The sequence below is a fragment of the Stegodyphus dumicola genome, chromosome 8 (genome assembly GCF_044657685.1).
Source record: "Stegodyphus dumicola isolate Sdum_Otavi_A_Nest chromosome 8, ASM4465768v1".
Classification (NCBI taxonomy): domain Eukaryota; kingdom Metazoa; phylum Arthropoda; class Arachnida; order Araneae; family Eresidae; genus Stegodyphus; species Stegodyphus dumicola.
Genome location: NC_140775.1, coordinates 6,952,674 through 6,975,641, shown reverse-complemented (window position 1 = coordinate 6,975,641; position 22,968 = coordinate 6,952,674). Strand labels below are relative to the sequence as shown.

At 32.2% G+C, this 22,968-nt stretch overlaps 1 protein-coding gene across 7 annotated transcripts in view; it reads right to left on the bottom strand.

Moving 5' to 3' along the window:
• The window catches only part of LOC118196057 (uncharacterized), a 143,286-nt gene that overhangs the window by 17,152 nt on the left and 103,166 nt on the right, over window positions 1–22,968 (bottom strand). For 4 of the 7 annotated variants that reach the window (XM_085821542.1, XM_085821539.1, XM_085821538.1 and 1 more), the window contains exons 2-5: window positions 15,361–15,467; window positions 13,600–13,753; window positions 7,332–7,488; window positions 765–965 (exon numbers count right to left, since the gene is read on the bottom strand). In XM_085821542.1, the coding sequence (XP_085677668.1) occupies window positions 765–965; window positions 7,332–7,488; window positions 13,600–13,753; window positions 15,361–15,448 (600 nt within the window). In that variant the 5' untranslated portion in view covers window positions 15,449–15,467. Of the gene's footprint in view, window positions 1–764; window positions 966–7,331; window positions 7,489–13,599; window positions 13,754–15,360; window positions 15,468–17,190; window positions 17,209–18,862; window positions 19,387–22,968 lie in introns of those variants that run through there. The other 3 variants (XM_035367430.2, XM_085821544.1, XM_085821541.1) reach the window with 3 other exon arrangements.

Sequence of the window (22,968 nt, the reverse complement as noted above, 5' to 3'; positions counted from 1 at the left end):
TTCTAATAGTTGTTACAGACAAATAGTGATGTTTTTTGTCTTTAACTCAATTTTAAAATATGCACTTTGTAATTTGTCAACAATGGAAGAAAGTGTGGTAAAATTTCTGCACAATTATAGTATTTGGCCACTAAAGGGAGCAATGATGAGATGCATTTGGTAAATCACCAGTGCCCAATGCTGAGGTTGTGCATGAAACTGAATTTGTGTAATTCTGTGTTTTTTAAATATCAAAACAAATCACTCTGTACATGGGAAGATACACAGAAAAAAAATTACAGAAGGATTTTGCAAAAAATGCATTTTACTTCTGCAATGTATCATACAATCCATATTTCATAATTAAAAATTGTATTTCAAATTGCTAATATGAGTTTCTTTTTTATATGTTGTTAATGTCTGCTGACTTAAATAAATACCATTAGTCAAAGAACCTTTGTAAAAAAGTCATAAAAATCACTAACTTGCACCAAAGAAACTTTTATCTTTGTAAAATATTGCCACATTGCGCTAAATTAGTTGTTTTAATACATAAGTACTGTTTATGGTATGGATGATATTCCGTACCATAAACAGTACTTATGATATTCTAATTACTCTGCATTGTTGTTACCTGAATCTAAATATTGGCATGATCTCAGATAAATAGTTTACAGTGCAAATGTCAGATTATCAATTATAATTCTTCCAGCAATATTAAAATGATATGAAATTATGAGAATATTAACATTTAATCATTAATTTACTTTTTATTTTTTTCTCACCTTAAAACAGCTTGCCAGTTTGGGAGCAAAAATCAAGCTACCTGGTAAAGGTGGCTTATCCCCCTGTAGCACGTCTTTTGCATGCCTTGAGCTCCTGAAGACTTCTTGGTATCTATCCCACATAATAGCAGTTTTATATGGCACTGGAGCTCCTTCTTGAGCTAATGCAATAGCAGGGCCTAATATTTGGCTCATTGTCAACTAAATTATACAAAAGATAATATTTATTTTTACACTGCACAGAGCAATTTTAAAAGAAAAAGAAATCTACACAGTTATTTGAAATGATACACTCAATGTTTAAAAAAGCATAATTTCATATCTGTTATTCAGATTTTAATTTAACAGATGGAAAAAAAATGCCCAATGGAACAATTCTCTAATTTTTTATAATGCATTCTAACATCAGATTTTAAGGGCAGAATGTTACTGTAATTCTAATTTCAAATTTCTAGGGCAGAATCTTAATTACTCCTATTTTTGCATTCAAATCTCACCAAAAATTCTTATAACCCAGTGGTATTCAAACTTTATGGCAGTGTGCAGTGGCATAGCTAGGGTGGGGCAAGAGGGGACATCTGTCCCCGGGCACAGCATCCAGGGGGCGCCAAGTTGATGCTACGAAAATTTTTAATGAAATGTTTTGTATTCTTGGCACACAGGGCACAAATTCTTCAGTTGTCCCCGGGCTCTGGAATCCTAGCTACGCCACTGGCAGTGTGACCCCATAAAAAAAAAAAAAAAAAAAAAAAAACCCCATGATCCCCCAAAACAATTTTATGACCCAATCAGAGTTCCAACCTTTAGTTACATACCATAAATTCAGATTTTTTAGGATTTTTATCCTCCTTGTGACACCACTATAAATTTCCAGACCCTCAAATGGGGTCATAACTCATAATTTTAATACAACTGCTATATAATACGATCAATATCTCAGTCTATTAGATTTGCAACCGTGACATAAAATAATAGCAATAAATAGCATTGAACCTTTTTACTAAGCACAAGTGCTCATGTTTTTCATTTAATGCTACTCTCTTTCCTTATACAGTACAAAGTCTGTAATCCGGACTCGTCGGGACTTTGGTGATTCCAGATTAGGGGCTTTTCCGGATTATAGATCATCAATTTATATCTGGTATGATGGAATGCAGAAATTACACAATTAAAAATATGAAAACATAATTTATGAACTAAAGAGCAATTATGATCTAAAGAGTATAAAATTTTACAAAAAAAAGCTTAATATTTATTTGTTTAGTTTATTAAACATTTCTTTCAATGCGTGCATGCGTAATGTATGTGCATTCTTTAGGCGCATGTGTAAAGTTTGTGGCTTTAAGGTCTGGATTATAGATCATTCCGGATAATGGACGCCCGGATTACAGACTTTGTACTGTAGTTACAATTTTAAATTAAGCCTGAATGAAAAAATGCAATTAAAAACCATTGAAAAGAAAGCAGCTGGCCCTTGAAATGTGCAGGGTTTATGGATGCAGTACACAGAAGAATTTCAAATCCATAAATAATTATTGTCTTCCCTGAATTTAAATACTGATAACGTGTTGATAACTAAAAACACTATCAAAATGGATTTTGCACACTGCATTTATAAATTCATAATGCACTGCAAAAGAAAGGGGGAAAGTAACCGAGAAGAATCATGAAAAGAATAAAACACACCTATAGAATTGTATTCTATGCATTAATATCATAAGTTTGTTTCCTATAATCTATGCATTAAGAGCATATGTTTGTTTTGCCTATTCCATGATGAACTGCTTATCTGTAACACTATCAGTGTTGTATTACAGAGGAGTGAGATAATTTTTGTTGGTATCATTGCATTCTTATCACAAGAAACGAATGCAAAGATATATAAAAAATGTTTTTGACTACAGAAGATTTATGTATTGATATACTGAGCAGTAATATGTTTAATTTATAATGTCAAAGTATGTATCCAACCATTATGACACTACCTAGCCCACCATTTATACATCATTACAATCATCATAAAAATTTTAGGACTTAGCTAGTACTGTAAACAATGTTGCATTAAAAATACTCTACAATACATATATCAAGCATTTCAACTTTTCTTTAAATACAGTATAAAGTCTTTAATCTGGACCTCAAAGCTACAAACTTTATGCGCATGCATAAATGCATTATGCGTTTATGCATGCGCATAATACGTTTACGCATGTTCGTTTAATGCATGCGTACGCTACGTATACGCATAAAGAGAAGAGATATTGTTTATAGAGAGAGACTGTTTACAGAAGAGAGATGATTTAAAGGAATATACATAAATTTATTACACATTAAGTGTTTTTATCATTAAATTAAGAACTTTTAATGAACTTTACTGATTTCGATTAGTCAGGTGCATTCTCAAGATCACATGACTTCTCCTCTGACTGCCTCCATGCCAGCGTAGCACAAGACGAAGAACATCTTTTGTTCTTATTTTACATACTCATGAACTCGCATTTTGAACTTTCGCCTTGTGCGATGATCTACTAGAAGTACATTTTTGATTTCTTTTAAAACCAAGCAAATGTTTAAATGGTTATAATTTTCAGGATACTGGTTAGAACTCTTTGTAGTTAAGGCCAGCTGTAAAGATAAGATCCAAGATCCATAGAAGAGAGAATTAAAGAGAAAGTATTAGCACAAAAAAAAGCAACTTAAAAAACTTACATTGAAAGAAATGTTTAATAAAGTAAACAAACAAATATTAAGCTTTTTTTTTTTTTCTGTAAATTTTGATACCCTTAAGATCATAATTGCTCTTTATTTCATAAATTACGGTTGAATATTTTTAATTGTATAATTTCTGCATGCCATCTTACCAGATTTAAATTGATGATCTATAATCCGGAAAAACTCCTAATCCGGAATTGCCGAAGTCCTGACGAGTCCGGATTAAAGACTTTATACTGTACCATAAAGTTTTTATGCTTTTTGAAAGCAATCCAGGATAACTAGATGTACTTCATATATGGAATTTATTCTGTTATTCATAGTTTGCAGTATTATACCAAACATAATGTAAAATACAGAACCACACGTATGTACACACACACACACACACACACAAAAAAAAAAAAAAAAAAAAAAAAAAAAATCGCAATTTAAAGTTTAAATCACAATTAATTTATGACCTACCTAAGTTATATATATATGTATATATATTATTTTTGAAGTCTATACCAGCTTTCTCAAATTGATGTGAATATCTAGAAATTTTCCAACACATTTATTTGGAAAAAAAAAAAAAAAAAATGACTATTTTGATTGACAAAATGCATCACAGAAGATTTAATAAGTGCACACTCAATGTTGGATCACTGTAGTTAAACTGGTGACATAGTATCCTAAAATTGGCCCTCCAGGTCTTTGAACATTATGCCATAACTTCTTTGACCTAAATTATATTCAAGATGTTGTGTTCATGTCACCCGTGCATATAAATTTACAAGATCTCAGAAATGACAGTGTTATTCTTATGAAGATAGTAATATAAGATAACATTAATATACTGAAAAAATTCTTAATATTATATTGACATTATTTATACAACTAAATGAAATCACAGAAATAAATATTACATATTTTTTTTTCAATTTCATACATTAATTGCCATTTCATGTTCATTAACTTCAGAGTTAAAACTTACATGAAATCAGGTCAATGAACCACTCTGAATAACCTTCTTTTTGGAACTGCCTATGAAACAGTCTTTCATTGCAACCATTCTATCATGTCTTAAATTACACTCTCTTAATATCTGTATACATAATTTGACAGACACTTTTTTTTAATCCAATCTAAATGCCTCATGTGAAGAAGCAATTAATGGTTGTAAAACTTATTAAAATCTGAAATTAGGCTAATAATTTGAATTATTCCTTATATTTAATGCTTATTTTAACACATTTAAACAGTAATACATTAAAAGACTTTCGAAAATGAACTAATAAATGCTGTTTTTTTCTGTTTACATAATTTGTTTTTAAGTTCAAAGGGGTCCATGCTCGCTAACCTGCAGCCTTCAAAGTCTGTTAATGCAATTTATGTTATCTAATAAAAAACTGAACCAATAGTTTCATTTTCCACTAGTGTTCCATGCAAAGTTTTCACATGAAAGTAAAACTACTTAAGCAATTTATTATTTAGCAACTATAGATAAAACCCCATACACATTATAAGCCACATCTTTCTCATATGAAGCACGCAAAAAGTAATATTAAGTATAAAATTTTTAGATTAACATTTTGAAAAAACTCTTTATCCATTATCAAATCTATGAAACTACATATACAACTACGTACAAAATTAAGAGAATTTGCCCAATATGTCGAATATCTGAAAAACTAATGGAAGATTTTAATGAAATTTACAATGAATATATAAGAGAGAAAGATATGTGTCACTTAAAATTTATTTTATGCATGAATAATTATCAATAAAATTTATAGAGCAGGGATATCCACATTGTGATATCAAACTCAAAATGAGTCTAATATGGGGTATTATGCCCTCTCATAGCCAGTTGCACAATGTGACAGTATAACTGGTCAGGAGGCAGTTAAGAAGTCCTATGGGAGTTAATTTCACTCTTGCAGCAAGGCAGTTTTGAATTCCAAATTGTTCTCAGAGGGGGATGGTCAGATGAAATTGCCCTCCCAAGACCACCCCAGACATGCCATATAGGCTAAGGTCAGGAAATCTGGCTGGCCAATCCATGTGACAAATACTCTCACTTTCCAGATAATTGCTGACCAGCTCAGCTCTACGTGGAAAAGCATTGACATTAATTAACAGAAGCCCAGGACCAACTGCATGCCTGAAGAGTTGAACATAGGGCTCTAGGATTTTGTCTGTATACCTCACAGTCAGGAAGCATTTGTCAAATGCAGGGATGTAGAGCTGTCCAACATAATGCCTGCCCAGACGATTATCACAGTAATGATGCTCTTCCCTGATGAGAAAGGAATGGTATTGTGCTCCTGACTCTCTACACATAAAGGTACACTGAGAATCAGTATTCAGGCTGAATCTTGACTTATCTGTAAACAGCATGGTGCTCCGTTGAAGTCTGGTCCAAGGTGCATGTAGTTTGTAACATGCTAAACAGACTCTCTTGTGTGCTGCAGTGAGTGAGATGCAAACAGCATGTCTTCAGAACCTTATTCTTGTGTTGCTGCACTGAAAGTGCCAAATAATGATCCTCATTTGTCGGTGTGGATCTTGTCCAGGTCTTCTTGATATGAATCAAGTGTTCTAAAACTGTTTCCACAAATCACAGATGACATTTGGTATCACATAGAGTTCTGCAGCTAGCTGCACTTGTGATTGACCTGCCTCCAATCTCTACTGACAATTTTCCATCTCATTCCCTCATCCATATATTCATAGATACTCATTTTATCTGAAAACTTATAAAATTTACCCAACTCTTGCAAGAAACATTGGGAATGTCATGTACGAAGTACGAATACATGAATTGCCCAAAACCTCTTGTATACTTATATCCTCTCCACAATAATTGCAATATTTTGTAAATTTTCTTAATTTTGCCCATATGTGCAGATGTAGAGATATTCAGAATGTATGCTGAATGTTTACATTACAAAAACTTTCATGTTCATATTTGATACTTCAGAATTGAAGCAGCCACCTCAGTCAACTGCCAAAATTGGAAGATTAGTTGCCAGGCTTACTAAATATAATTCCAAAATTTTAACCCTCAATGGATTTGATCATGATGCTGTCTACGTGGTATCAGGATTATGCATTTCTTTTTTTCCCTCTAAAATGTTTAGCATTTTAATTATCAATTAGAAAAGAGTAAATTTTTGTGATATTTATAATGTGTCACATACTTTATTTTCTCACTCACTTTTGACTGTTATTATATCATTCTTTTGTTAATTATTTTTTTTTTTAAATGCTAGCAAATTTGAAAATAAGATTTTTCTCATAATATCGTTCACTCTTTCACATTCTTCACTTTTAATTTTTCCTTTAAAATGCTGATCACATTTATCTTATTGTCAACTAAAGAAGCAATGGTTAAAAAAAGGGGGGGGATTTTTTTGTATACTGAGCAAAAGTGCAAAAGCGGCCACTAAAATTATTTATAGGAAAGCTGCAGCTAAATGTCAAAACAAAATAATAATAATAATAAAAAAAAAGGTTTATCTATACTTGAATTTATATTTAAAGAATGTATGTGGTGGCAGTATAAGAAGAAAAAAATATTTGATTCTTTTAATGATAGCTGAAATTGTCAGACAATGATTTCCACAAATGCAAATAAATGGGTCATGTGATTGTTAATAAATATGAAATTCCACATGAAGTCCTCAACAAATTTTTGTTGGTCAGTAGAAACTTTTCAGTCAATAATATTTGTAATTTAATATTTTCAAAGAAGCATGCAGCAACATTTAATCAACTGCAAATATTTATACAGTAACTTTGTTATCTACAACTGAATTTACCAGTACAAATTACAAAAAAGTTACTTCAGTTATTAAAAGATAAAAATACCTTTCCAGAACCAAAATTTTTTATGACATCACACATTCCAGCTACTGCACCAGGAACAGATACCCAAAGACCATGGTGAGAAAATTCTTTCTCATTTGAATCTATGACACCAAGAGCCTTAACTTTTTCCAAAGTTGCATTTTTTCCAGTTCTTCCACTGCTCTTATGGAAAATTAAATCAGTATTTTAGTATTAAAAATTTTAAATGTATTAGACAGAAAATTAATCTACACTGTTCACCATTAAAATTGCTACACCAGGAAGGAAAGCAAATAGCATAATCTTGTTTATTGTACACAGAGCATAATGGGAAGAAGACATTAAATTTGCAGGTAGTTTGAGTTACACAGCATGCAGAACTGAAAATATAGAGCTGCCGCCTAAGTATTGAGTTGAACTGCACTTGGATGACAGATACAAATACTTCATTCTATGTAGCCGCAACTGTATGCAGAACTGAAAATATAGGGCTACCACCTAAGTATCGAGTTGACTCGCACTTGGATGACAGATATGGATATTTCAATCTATGTAGCTTCAATTGTATGCTACCTTCTATCAGTCATAGTGATTGGCAAGTGGTAGCAAGCCAATCTCTCAGCAATCCTTGGCCAGATATTTTTAGTGGGTGAGAGATTTAGAGAATATTCAGGCCAGGGTAACAGTCAAACACCCTCTATAATCGAGGAAAGTCGGGATAGCATGGGCAACATGATGCTGAACATAATCTTGTTGAAAAATGGTATCATACAGGCCATAAAGATAGGCTACAGTCACAGGCCTTAACATGTCAAAAATGTAACAATGGCTATCCACATTAGTACCTACATGAACAAGAAGTTCCTGGGATGTGTACCTAATGCCACCCCCCATCAGCACACCATGGGCCCATTTGACGATAAGTGCAAGCAGGCAATGTTTGTTCTCGGTGCTTCCACACATAGATACAACCATCATGATGATGTAGGTAGAACTGGGATTTGTCTGATAACACATCATGGTGGCACTCCTATGTCCAGTATAATTGTTTATTGCACCACTGTAGGAATACATGTTTTTGCTTCAGTGTCAAGGGAAGATGCAACAATGGTCAATGTGTTTACTGTCCCAAGTGCTGCAGATATCATCACATTTTCCATGTGGACACTTGTCATCCTATACAACATCCAAGTTCCAGACTCAGGGCTTGTGACACAGCTGCACAATACCGTAAGACTGAGAGGACATGTTGGACCTCTCTGGCATTAGTAGCCTAGGGCCAATGAGATCTTGCATGATGTTCGGTTAGGTCCTCTTGGATCCATCCGTTCTATATTCTATATTCACGGGTTCCCGACTAGCATATAGTAATAGATGTTACAGAACAATAAAACTGCAGTCCCAATAGGGCACGCTCCTGCTGCAATTGAAATCTGATGTGAACTGGTAGGAGTTTTTCCTTCTTACATGAGGTATAATGAGATCTTTGCACTAACAAGTAATGCTCAAATGCAGTTTCCAAATGAGAAAGTCATTATATAATCTTCCTATTTATATACAGTGTAGATGCTGTTCTCATACCCGTTTTGTATGTGTGGACTGGAATGCTCATCATTTGCATATCCCAGAATGTTTGCATCCCAATCATTTACATACTCAGCTTTCATGCAAATTTGACATTCACTGCATGCCACCTTCATGGTATAGCAATCTGAATGTAATGGATTATTATTACTATAGTTAATAATCAGAAAATGTCGAAAAAAAATATTCAAAATTTTAACAGCATTTTAAAGGACTGAGACTTTAATTTTTAACATAATATATGTATATTTTACAAAAATACTATTGCCTAAATGAATCAAAATATGCTTGTAAAAAGGATTTCAGATAGTTAAAAGAGTCAGTTTTTTTCAAAAACAGCACAATATCTTTTCTGAATCACTAACAATCATCACTTGTTTTATTAAAAAATTATTTATTATATAACAATTATTTAATTTATTATTTAATTAAACAATTATTTATTATATATTACTTGTTATATAATAAATAATTATTTTATTAATTAATTATTATATAAACATTTGTTATTTGTTTATTACCTATTTTGTATTTGTAAAATATTTATGAAATTGAATTTTATGGTATGATATTTAATAAATAAAGGTAATGCACAAAATGTTAAAAAATGCACCTTTGGGCGTAATATAAAATCCAAAAGCTAAAGATAATTTTTTTCCTTTTTAAAATTAGTAACTGAATACCAAAGAGCACAGTAAACTTTTATATTGATATTATGTTTGTCTATGATTACAGACTTCAGTTAACTCTTCTGCAAAATGTTGAGTGTGCTGACAAGGAGAAATTTAACAGAAATTTCTTTTCCTATCGAAAAATTGGTTTTGTAAATGATACTCATGCCCTAAAGATTACATTTAATGCTGCTTGAATTGAGAGTCGAGATTTGTCATTAAGACCAAGATCAATGCCAAAGCTGATGCGACCACAGAAAAATTTTTAGAACTTATAGAAGCAATGAACAACAAAATTAAAGATGACGAAATCTTATGAATTTAGGGAAGATACTGGAATGCAAGATTTAGAGTGGCAAAAGTTTTAGAATTTAGGGAGAGGCTTGCCAGTGGAATTTCAAACCCACAAAGACTGCACCTGGCTTCAAAATATTTAGCACCTGCCCCGAATAAGCCTTAAGCATATGCAGAAAATAGACATATTTGTAATACATAAGTAATGTAATTCTGGTCTAACTTCCATAGTACATGATTAAAGCAAGAGAAAATTTAGTGAACCACACGTTTCTAGTCGTTAATTTCATGATATATCAATGACAGTGTATAGCACTAGCTAAGCTTTATGATGAGAGATTTATTTTGAAGTTTCCAGTAAGACAAAATTTTCCAATTAATGGAATTTGTGAAGAAATGCAGAGAAGAGGTACTAAATGAAGATGAAACAACAGAAGCTTTTCATTGTGATGACAATGTCCCAATCATTAATCAACTAATCTGTAATATAATTCTAAATCCAGAAAATATTGCAACCAACAGTGAAGAAAGTAGCACAGAGGTTGTGGAGTATGAAAAAATTTCAACCGACTACTTAGTGCGAATTCTAGATGTGGCAATTACAGGACTTGAACAATGGGAACTTTGTCTCTGAATAAGAAATTATAGCTATCTGTAAAATTAAAAAGAAATTACCAGGACAAAAAAATAAAGCAAAGAAATAACTTACATCGAAAGAAGTGTTTAAAAGAGTTTATTTTTTTTTGGGGGGGGGTCAGTTTTGATTTTCTTAAGTCCATAAATGCTTCATTATTTCATAAATCGCTATTTCATATTTCTAAATGTCATCTTATGATATTTAAACTGATGGTGTAGTATCTAGAGAAAACCCGACCAGTCCAAATCTCAGACTTGTACTATACAGATATCATGCCTGTACATAATTACACACGTGTCAGTGAAAAAGTAGCATAATTAATGTACTTGTGAAATACACAAAATCAACCCATTATATTTAGTAAAAGTAATTATTACTGAAATTTATTAATGAAATTTGAATTTGTCTTTCAAAATGTAGAGGTATTATTACAACGTAAATTCTACATAACTTAGTAACTACTAGCTTATTTGATTGGCAAACTTCCTAAATGCATGTTCTAACTTATATATAAATCCAAAGTTAGAAGTTGGATCAAATGATATTTTATACGTGATGTGAACAGTGATTATCATGTAGTGGATTGTTAAGAAAGCTATTTTAACTAGTGTCCTTGAAAATGTAAAAACAACTCTTTCTTGATGATAATGTCATTTGCAGCTAACAGTAATTCATAAATAAATAAGACAAATTCTCGTGGAATAAAAAAAATATGTGGAGATGCTAGATATTTTCCAAGCTAGAGCAAGAGCATACATGATTCTGTATGCTAGCCTGCATACCAAATGAGTCTTTACAAGATGGGTGCCAAGAGTTCTAACACCTGAACAGAAGCAGGTGCAAATGTATACATGCCAGGAGTTTTAGAATCTGGTAGCAGAGTGTAATGAAACCTATTTGAAATCTACCAAGTTCATTTCGCAAGACAAGGTAATGGTAATTTTCTTGTTTGGTTTACCATGGAGTGGCTTATCAATGTGAAATGACACGGCATGCACTAATTATTGGAGAATGTTATGGTCCAAGTTCAAAGACCTTGACCAAACATATCCAATAAAAACACTTTAAACTACATTATCTAGTTGCTCTCATGTTTCCAATGTTATTGTATAATATTTGATCTAGAAAAAGCCTCAATATTTACCATATAAAGCCCAAAATTAGTTCTATGTGATTTCCTTTCATTGTCTGAAAGGAAGATACGATTCTGAAAACATAAAAACACGAGTTTCAGCAAATATTCCAGAACTCGCACGTGTGTATAAACCTCAGTGGGAACTATCAAGGCAGGGGGGGGGATATGGCATAAAATGAACAAATATAAAAAAAATCTGAAAGGTTTCAGATTTTAAATTACGTCCGAAGGGGCGTTTCTTTAACGTTTTGCGTGTTACCTTTATTCATTAAATATCATGTTCTTTGCACTTAAACCATAAAATTCAGTTCAGTAGCAATGTCGCAAAATAATTTTAAAATGAGCATATCTTCAGAATTTCCGATACACAGTTCCGCACCCGCTGGAAATAAAAAGTCCCCCCCCCCAGCTATAGAGTGTTGCCATTGCTCGCTTTTAAATCGTTGAGTTTGTTACTCAAAAATTCACTAAAGTTTCACAAAATATGACTCAATAATAAAACAAATTCCAAATTTGGTCTTCCACATGCCCATATTTCGTAGGAGGATTACGTCATTTAAAATTCGATGGCTCGACGTACCGTTGTTTTATCTCAATGCAAGAAATAGACATACATTCATGCAGATTTTTCCTTATTTAATTTCTTCAAATATAATGTAAGACTCTAACATTTGAAAAGTGAAATGGACATTTATAGCAATTCAATGCAAAATCGCAAAACTAAAACATTATTCCTTCAGGGACAAAGCCCCTTTGGACTAATAATGCTGCATAATATATTTTATGACTGTTAATTTCTTCTAATTCTTTTCTGACATGTCCTACTAATTTACTTGAAATAACATTTCATGAAGTCAATGTTTGAGGTCAGTTTTAAAAGGAATTCTATTTTATACAGTCAAAAGTCGTTAATCCGGACACCCATAATCCAGAATGATCTATAATCCGGACCTCACAGCTACAAACTTTCTGCACATGCATCAACACATAATGCGTTCATGCATGCGCATATGCATGTGTGCATAATACGTTTATGCATGCGTGTTTAATGTATAACGGATGGTATAAGCTAAGCTAAAATTATCTAATTATCTATCTTAGTTAATGTTGCAGATTCCATTGTTCTTTAATCTTCGAATTGGATCCGGCTTATTATTTTTTGCAGAGTGTCAGAGCAATTTTATAAAAGTCAGCTTGAACTTTCGATTATGTCAAATAGAATTTCCGATTCTGGAGCTGCCAAAGGATCTATCTACAAAGCGAAAGCATGTTTCGATGTCCATCAAACTAAAAGTGGAATACGTAAACGCTGCAAAAAATGGATAAAGGCATATTCTTTGTTTCTCTAACCATTCTGAAATCTGTTTATCAATTTCACGCTGTTCTGTGGGCGTGGAGGGGAGAAACGTCGCGGCACGCAATGAACTGGAAGTTGATTTGTCAGCACTATCCTTATCTACTGGGCAGATGTTTTATTTTAGTCTGCTTATAATTCCTTACTAAATGTTGTATTTCATCTCGATGTACTCCGTCTTTGATATGATTTAAATCAAATTCCACGTCATTATAAATATCATGAATACACATCAAATAGTTTTCTGGTTGCAATTTTCTAATTTCGACTATGCATAATGCATGCTTTTCTTTCAACGCACGCATGAAAAAGCGCGTTGAAAGAAATGTTTAATAAAGTAAACAAATAAATATTAAGCTCTTTTTTTTTTGTAAATGTCGATACCCTTTAGATCATAATTGCACTTTATTTCATAAATTATGGTTTCATATTTTTAATTTTACAATTTCTGCATTCCATCTTACCAGATTTAAATTGATGATCTATGATCCGGAAAAAGCGATAATCCGGAATCGCCGAAGTCCCGACGAGTCCGGATTAAAGACTTTTGACTGTATATAAAATATATTTTCTTTCTTATATTATTAACAAATATACAATCAATAATTCATTACCTGCCATTTAATGACGAAACTGTTTTATCAGACCGCCTGTAGAAAAGGCACTGACAATCCCCTCCAATGCCACATGACATTGGCTGAATAACAGAAACAGCAGCAAAAGTTGCAACTGCAGCATCTGCAGCATTTCCACCCATTTTCAAAATATCTAAAAGCAAAAATATCAGATAATGAAATATGAGAAGTATAATGATAAAATACTGTACATTTGCACAAAAAAATAAAAAGAGTTTTTTATACATTTTACTTTTGAAAGAGTCATTTGATTTCAGTACTTATGTATTATCCTGTTGATCGTGAATCTATTGTCAAGCAGCATGATTTAGCATTAACTACAGAGAAACATGATTTAACAACACTCGGAACATCTGGGCTTTCATTTGATTAACTCTCCTGCTTAATTCTTGATTAGCCACTCCTTGTTTTTATTGAACAAGGAAAGTAACTGTTAGTGTTGTATTTTCTCTTACATTCTGTTTTCTATAGAACAACAAACAATGAATTATTTTCAAAGTTATGGGTTTTACCTTTAAAAAATAAATGTATTATTGGATATGACATGGACGACATGTCAACCAGTATGATATTATATGGTCAACTGGATATAACTAAACAGTAACAGACTGGAACAAGTACTTGCAGGAAGTTTATACCAATAGTTATAGAATTTTCTAGTGTGTTTCGGGATCATCAACTGTAAAGAACCTACTGACTAAATAGTGAATTCTTGCTAGGTTTTGAAAGAACAGATAACTGCAGAAGAAGGTTGTAATAACCTTTTTATATTAACTAAATAAACAAACGTACTCACTCAGTGCTCAGAATTTAACTATACTAGTGGCTCATAACTTAAACAGTAAAATAAGATGTACAATCACAATAAACTAAAACTGGCTCCTTCAAGCTATTACTTGATCTTTATATCAAACGACTCACTTGTAAGAGTTAAAATAGTTCTGTTTATTCCTTGAAAGGGTGACTGCTCTCTTTTTGAGAACTGAATTTAAAACTTCCAACTAGTTGGACTTTTGAAATATGCCAAAAATGTCCAGGTTTTTACTTTTAACTATACTGCAGTGTCATTAAATGATAAAATTAAAATAAAACAACAAGTTATTTTGAATTCAGTGAAGTTGTACTACTTAAAGATTGAATTTTATGGAAAGAAATTTGTATGCAGTGTAGAGTTTGCTAAATTCTCTGATGTTTTTTAAAGTTAAAACAGATCACTTTGTGTATGGGAAGAACAGCAGGGAAGAAAAAAAAGGGAGTTTTATTACGGATGTGTCTTACATTTTTTAATTATGTTAATTTTTTTTTTATGTAATTCTTAGAGCAATGCCATTTTTGAAAATGGCTGTTATTTTTCATGTTTAAGCTTACATTTTCATTGGTTTAGTTTGTTTTAAGTGATTATGACAAAGACAAATACTACAAGCAATTCTGCATAAGTACTAAATAATTACATTCATAAATATGCATATATAACAAAATGTAATATTGTAAATTTCTAATGCATGTAAAATATTTTAAGGCAAACTGTAAATTGTTCACTAGTTCTAATGTTCCAAACACGGTTACAGAAAAACTGTTTATTATCCAGCAATTAAAACAATTGCTTGAAAAATTTAAGAATATGCTTTTAATATAAGATGAATATTACATATGTAAGCAGGTTTTATATAATCATAAACATAAACTTATGAAAGATGATACTAGACTGATAAATATATATTTCATGTTAAACATTTTTACCTAATCCAATGCTCGTTGCTTGGGCTTGATCGCAGGATATTGCTGTATTTTTGGAAATGATAGCAGAGTGCCGATTCCACACATCCATTTCTTTTTAACAAACTAAACTGAAACAAAGATAAGAAAATGTAAAAATAATACTGCAATAAAAAATATTATATATTGATTGTAAGTACCAGCCATGGGTTAAGTGCAGAATCGCCCACTTATTTGTTTGGCGCTTTTTACAAGAGTAAGAAGAATTGGATTTTTGCCAATTTTCTTTGACTATTTTTAAGTGAAAATAGGTCGATGTGTACATGGATAAAGTCGAGGGAATGCGCAATGCCATTTTTGTGTAATTCTGAGATATTTTTTTAAAGTGAAAATAGGCTGATGTGTACATGGATACCGAGTATGTGCAATTCTTAAAAACGTATCAAGTAGTGGGCGATTCTGCACTTTCCCCCTATTCTCAATGAATTATAGCATAGAAAATTAAAACTATCCAAAAATTTAAAATATATATACATTTGTCATAAGAAAGAAGGATGATGGAAAAGTGAAAAATTTATTTAGAAAATTGCAATTTTCCATTAAAAATGTAAAAAAAAATCAATTTTTTAATAGTTGGCCTTTGTTTTCCGTTTTTTTTTTTTTTTCCCATAAAAATCCACAGCTTAAATCAGTACTAATTAACAAAATGGTTACATTAAGATATTGTTAACACTTCAGTACTTACTTACTGTTCCGTTGACCGTTGGCGGAAATTTTGGCAATGGTCGGCAATAGCTACAGCAAAATTATAAAGAAAGTGGTCATACATGGTTGGTGCTAAATCGTGCTCAGCCGGTCGAAGGGATAATACGTAAGTAGCAAAATGATAATACTAACGCCTAAAACCATGTTAAATATAGTCAGCCTTTATTAATGACAGAAATGGAAAGTTAGAAAATAATAATAATAAAAAAAGAAATTAAATATCCATAACTTATACACACTCCCATTTTCATCTCACTTTTAATTCAAATAACAAATGATAATGCTACAAATTTTTATTATATTTATATACAAATTTTTCCTTATTCTGTGAAATATTATTGTATTTAAATTCATAACATACTGTTTAAGATTTCAAATAACTACAATTTTATGCTATTACTTCACAACATTTTTCAAAACATATGGTCATGGTAACAAGCTTCATCTACATACAATCAAAATTATTATTTTTCTGATCTACCTTTATATATAAACACAGCATATATAATGTAAATAAAATATTTATTGTTCATGAACAGTAATATATGAAAAATAACTTGCATGCAGCTATTATACTTTAGGTTTTGCTAATTTATACATAATTCATTTTAAATCTAATCATTTCTGTTCATGAGGAAATATTAAAATCCCCCTTCGATTGCAGTGTTTACAATTAAGTGCATGAGACATATTTATTAAACAAATAGGTTTAATCCTAGTATTCGGTGCACACGGGATTTGGCTACTTTTGGCGACTTTTATAATAAGCAGTAAAAACGGGACATACACGATAAGTAGTAAACGGGTATTCAAAGAATATATATAGTTACACATAGTATATACTATGTATATAGTGTACTATCACTATACAGTGTTTCACAAAAGTGATGGGACACTTGTGCTTTACAAAAGGAAACTGTAGTAAAATAAATTAAGAAAACATGTAAACATTTTTTGTGGGTGTGTTTCATACTTAAATTTAGTAACAATTATTACATAACACACATTTTCTCAAAATATTAATTTAATAAAAATATAATTGTTTAGAACGGAGCAAAAAATGGCTCACATAAGTAATGGGACACTTACTTTTCCATCAAATATTTATCCAAAAATTTTACTTTTTAACAGGTTTTAATATTTTGTTGGATTTCCTTTTACTTTTAAAACATGATTTAATCTTCTTGGAATGGATTCGACTAATTTTTTTGTGATTTCTGGAGTGATTTTACCCCATTCTTCTTGAAGCACCGATTTTAATTGTTGTTTTGAAGAAATGGTGTGTTTGCGAATTCTTGCCAAATATTCTCTATGGGATTTAAGTCTGGAGATTGTGGTGGTGTTTTTATTATTTCAGGATAGTTATACAGCAGCCAGAGTCTAACGTTCAAAGCAATGTGCTTGGGGTCATTGTCCTGGTAGAATTTAAAATCGTTATGAAGGTTCAATTTTCGTGCTGAAGATTTCAAATTTTGATTTAAAATGTCAATATACTTGTACCGATCCATTATACTGTCAATAAAAACAGGATTACCAACTCCAGCGGACGACATACACCCCCATACCATAACTCCTCCTCCATCATGTTTTACTGTTGGCACCAAGTTCTGTTTACAAAATTCTTCCCTGGGTTTTCTCCACACCAAGATTCTACCGTCAGAACCAAATATATTAAATTTACTCTCATCAACAAATAAGACTTCATTCCATTAATCAGAATTCTTATTTATGTTGGATTTTGCGAAAGCCAGTCTGAGTTTTCTATGCTTTTCACTAATGAAGAATTTTTTCCCGACTGCTCCACCGTGATATCCAGCAGATCGAATTACTCTTCTAATAGTCTCAGGATTAACAATTACTTCATATAATGCTTGTAAACCAGCAGCAACTTTAGAAGCAGGATTCTTGGATTTTTTTTAATATTTCGAAGGATAATTCGCTTTATTCCATTGGATAGCTTTGATGGTCAGCCAGGTCTTCTTTTATCCTGAATCATATGATTCTTTTTATATCGTTTAATGATCTTGAAAACTGTTGAATGACTCAAGTTAACTGTTTCAGCAGTTTTTCTTATAAATTTTCCATGTTCAATATGCAAATTAATAACTAATTTTCGAACTTCAGGCAAAATTTCTTTTCGTTTAGCATTCATGGCTGCACAGAGCTAAAAAACACAAAAAATCCAAAACAAAATAGAGAAATACTGCAGACGATTTTATAAATTATTGCCAATTGCTTTTGAGAAAAAATAAAAACCCCAAAAAATATTTTTATTGTAGTACATAGTAGTATCTAATGTTGTCCCATCACTTATGTGAGCCATTTTTGCTCCGTTCTAAACAATTGTATTTTTATTAAATTAATATTTTAATATTTTGAGAAAATGTTTGTTATGTAATAATTGTTACTAAATTTAAGTACGAAACACACCCACAAAAAATGTTTACATGTTTTTAAATTTATTTTATTACAGTTTCCTTTTGTAAAGCACAAGTGTCCCATCACTTTTGTGAGACACTGTATATACATAGACGTTCTTTTGGTAATTTTTGGTGTTGGCGATAATTTTTAAAATCGCGCCAAGGCTGCACCGTATACTAGGATTTTACCAAACAAATAATTACAATAGCTGCACAGCTTGATGTTCTTTAATAATAATGCAAATGTGTGAATTCAAAGCTTCAGTATTCCAACCAGCATTTAAGTGGAGAAGCCTGTAATTATTAGACAAATTAAAAGCAATTATAAAATGGGAACTCACTTTATTCTTCAACATCTCCTGCATAGCCAGTCTCGGTTTTATAAAAAATTTCATGGTTATAAATTTAGCAAAAAACAAATCGAATTTACATCTGCATAAGGCTGCTTTTCACACTGTAATTCTCTTACCAATATTTTGAAATTCTTCACAACAAATTTTTACTAATTCCTGCAACGAACTGAAGATAATTTTTTAATTAATTTTGCCTCAGTTATCCTGACGAAGGCAATATACAGGGCTTTCAGTTATATCTACTTAAAATAACTCGTTTCTACTTTTGATCACTTCCGAAAACATTCATTCTCCCACTCTTAATGCCTGTTTCCACTTTGGTTTCGCTGAACTTCAGTTCCACTATCTCAGTTATAAACCCTCAATGCAAATTCTAATAAATTCTTATTTCTAACAAAAATTCTTCCAGCTGGTTATAAAACCTCATGAGGATACACGCTTGATTACCTATTCTTGTTAAATCCAAACATATCCATCATTCTCAAGCATATGTATGTCTGTGTCTATGTCATAACGCAATTAAGAGGCAATCGGCCTAGTGCGGCCTTTACCAATATATTACAAAGAGGGTATTTTTAATGATGAGTTGAATCCAGTAAGATGGAACGTACTTTTTACATCTAGTGCAGACTCTAAAAGAGAAGTAAACATGGCGCCATCTTTTGGCAAAAATTGTAGTGAGCGTGCCTGAGGACCGAACCCACAATGTGAAGATATGCATGCATCTTGAGGATTTGCGAATTAATCTTGATCTGCAAAGCTCAAAATAATCTCTAGGCTAGACAAAGTTATCTATCTAAAGCTAGACAAAGTTTCTGCATGCTTGATTTAGCTGATTTAATTCTCTGAGCTATTGTGGTTATTGATTTCATGAGATAAAAGGTTTTCTGATCTTTGAAAATGTTAATGATTTCTGCTAAATTTTCCTGCGGTTTTTTCTGCTTAATTTTGTCACTGTAAAGTTTTTAGGCATTTCTTGATTAGTTTGGGCTGAAGCTTTAATGAATTCGGGAAAGTCATCTTTAGAAGAAATTTCTTGTGGTTTTTCTATCTTCTCTAAATGATTGAATCTTTTTCTGTATACTTTGCAAACACGATAAGAACAAACATGATTTTCGTGACAGTAAATGCAAGTTGATTTTTCATCTGGTTTTAATTTACAGGTATTGGATCTACGATTTTTTCCGCACTTACAGCATCTGACCTTTTTAAAGCAGTTATTTCGGTAGCGCCCGAACTCCTCTCAATTGAAACATTGAATTGGACGTTTTCTGGGCTGATATTTTTCTATATCCGAACATACTGTTTTATTAGTGAATTTTCTCTCCTGCAAAATTTCTTTTTAGTTCAAGGAAAAATATAGGTAAACGGATAATTTGGTGTTCTGTTTTCTTCGTGTAGTCTCAAAGGTTATTTTCCTAGAGGAAGTGATGCCTTCGTAGAGGTCTTTCTAAGGGAACTGGCTCGTATACATGTTACACATGGGGAAAACTACGGAGGTTCATTCAGCCAGATCGTTCGAGGAATTCGAACCTCGGACCATGTAATTCATCAATACAGTTCATGTAATTGATCAATAGAGTTCGGTCCGAACTACCAGTGTTCAGCGACTTTACCACTCTGCCGCTAGTGGGACCCAGATGGATTCGGGAACGATCAAAATGGACATTTCCACTGAAAAATGATAACCGAAGTTTTTCGCGATTACGGTACTTTCTTTACTTCGTACAAGGAAATAAAAAAGATAATTTTTAATTTCATCCAAAAGCTTTGTGTTCAAACAAATGCTACCTAAACAATGAATTATTTTATGTTCTAGAATTCAAATATTTAACAATATTTGAGAGCATTTTTATAACGCCGTTCATCACAATGTCATATTCTTCCAATAATTTGACATCAGATAAAAAATTAGCTATGTATGTAACCATTGTTATTTTTTCCTAAAATAATCTGGATTTAATCTCTTTAATACTAACTGAAATTGATTTCATCTTTTACAGATTTTTCCAATATTTGATCAATACAGTTATTTGCTTCCCAGTTTTTCTTTTCAGTACAGCTTGTGATATGATGAGAAATTCTCTCTCGATTCCCCCCCCCCCTCTAATGGGTAATGTTTGCCAGTGCTATAGTCCTGCCAACCACATTATCCTTATTTGAAATTAAACAACACGGTTCTCAATAATCTTTGTTAAATTCAAGTGAATTGCAAAGCAAAATCTGTCTCTAAAACGGAGTTATTAATCATTGTAATGAAAAAATAAGTGAGAAAATGATCTGCTGTCTTTATTTTGGGAAAATCGGTATCTTTTGGTCTACAAAGGCCAAAATTTAAAATAAATCGTTTCTTATCTTTTGTAAGAATTTCTGGATAATGACCAAAATCGGATGGATATCTTTCATTTTTTACATCTCTAAAAGCGGTTGGAATATTGTCTGACTTTTCATCACTTTAAATGATTGTAGCTGAAATATTTTCTGATAGTTCCGCCTTCTTCAATGATTTCAGTAGAAATATTTTCTAGTACGTTTTTAATTCTTAAAATTATATTCGAATAGTCTGATGCTGCATTTAAACGTTCGCAAATTTCTGATGGCTGTTCCTGTGACCTCAAAGCTGATGCCTGATGTTGTTCTTGACTAGAATTTCCAACTCGGAAATACTGATCTGCAGTTTTGATTTTCTTTAATTGCACATTCAAAAGCATCGCATAATTCTTTTTTCTTCTTTCTTTTTTGCGCCTCATTTAAAGCCTTCTTCTCCATGTTATAAGATTTGTTGTCTTCGGCCTTCCATGTTAATCGCCGATACTGAATCTCCATGTCGTTTTATTTTTTAATTTTCTTATACTTTGATGCTGAGGAAATCTTTAATACATGAAAGTGCTTTTAAAATAACGTAAAAGTTCAATAATTAGTATATATAACATTTGTGCGGATAAACTTTATAATGTACCATATACCGAAGTAAAACAAAAAAATTAAATACAAATATTAACTGCTTAAAATTTCGAATAAGATTTCATTATCATAAAATTATATACACGAACGCTAGTACTGAAATTAATGCGCGTCAAAGTTATAAGCTATTACAATCTGACAAACGAAAAAAAGTTCAAAACTGTGAAAGAAATAGGAAACATGAATAGAAAGCAAGGAAGAGGAGAGCTAATTTCAAACTTTTATTCCAGATAAACCATTGTCGTAAGATTTATGCAAATAAATTAATTGCATAACCAAGCTTTAAAACAATAACTGGTGTAAAGTCAACAGTGCGCAAGAGAAGTAGTAATTCTTATTCTCAGCCAACCCACTCTTTTTGTATTTACGAGAAAATACGACATGTGGCCACAATATAAAATCGTTTCCTAAAAGTGAGAATTGTAGTGGACTTCAAGAGTCCTTCATTTTTGCCGTCTTTGTAACATGCTCTCCTCAAAAAATTAAGGACTTGTTCTCACAATAAACCCGAGAAACAGTCTGTTCCCAGGTACCACTTGAAAACTCTCCTGCTGTTGTTGTTGTTATTTAGGCTCAGTTGCCGTAACATCAGCCCAAGCTCATTAAATACCTCGGGGCAAGGAGCGCTAGTTTACGCCTGTCGTTGGCAACAGGCGCTTGAGCACCTTACAGGTGACAGTGCGATTTTGCTTAGTTCTGCCCCCAATTTTGATGGAGAGCACCCTCCCCTTCTTCCACCAAACCACACGAGAGGACTTTCGGCTCGCCGCATATTTAGAGTGCCGCCATGCCGCACCGACAATTATACATTTACAAACATCCATGCTTTCCAATCTCCGGGATTCGAAGACGGGCCCTTCGGCAAGGCAGTCAGCGACGTTAACCACTATACCGGTTGGGCGGCGAAAGCTCTCCTCTAAAAGGGAATCAAAATAAAAGGATATAGCTTTTCTGCTTTGAGTTCATTTGAAATTTTATGTGTGTAACACTGAATTTTTATCTGCTTCCAAGAGCCCCCTAACTGTGTCATAAGACTCAGAGGACGTCTAAAATAGAATAGAATGTATAATAGAATCCGTCTTTGTTTAAATTTTTAGACGCCCTCTGAGTCTTATGACACAGTTAAGGGG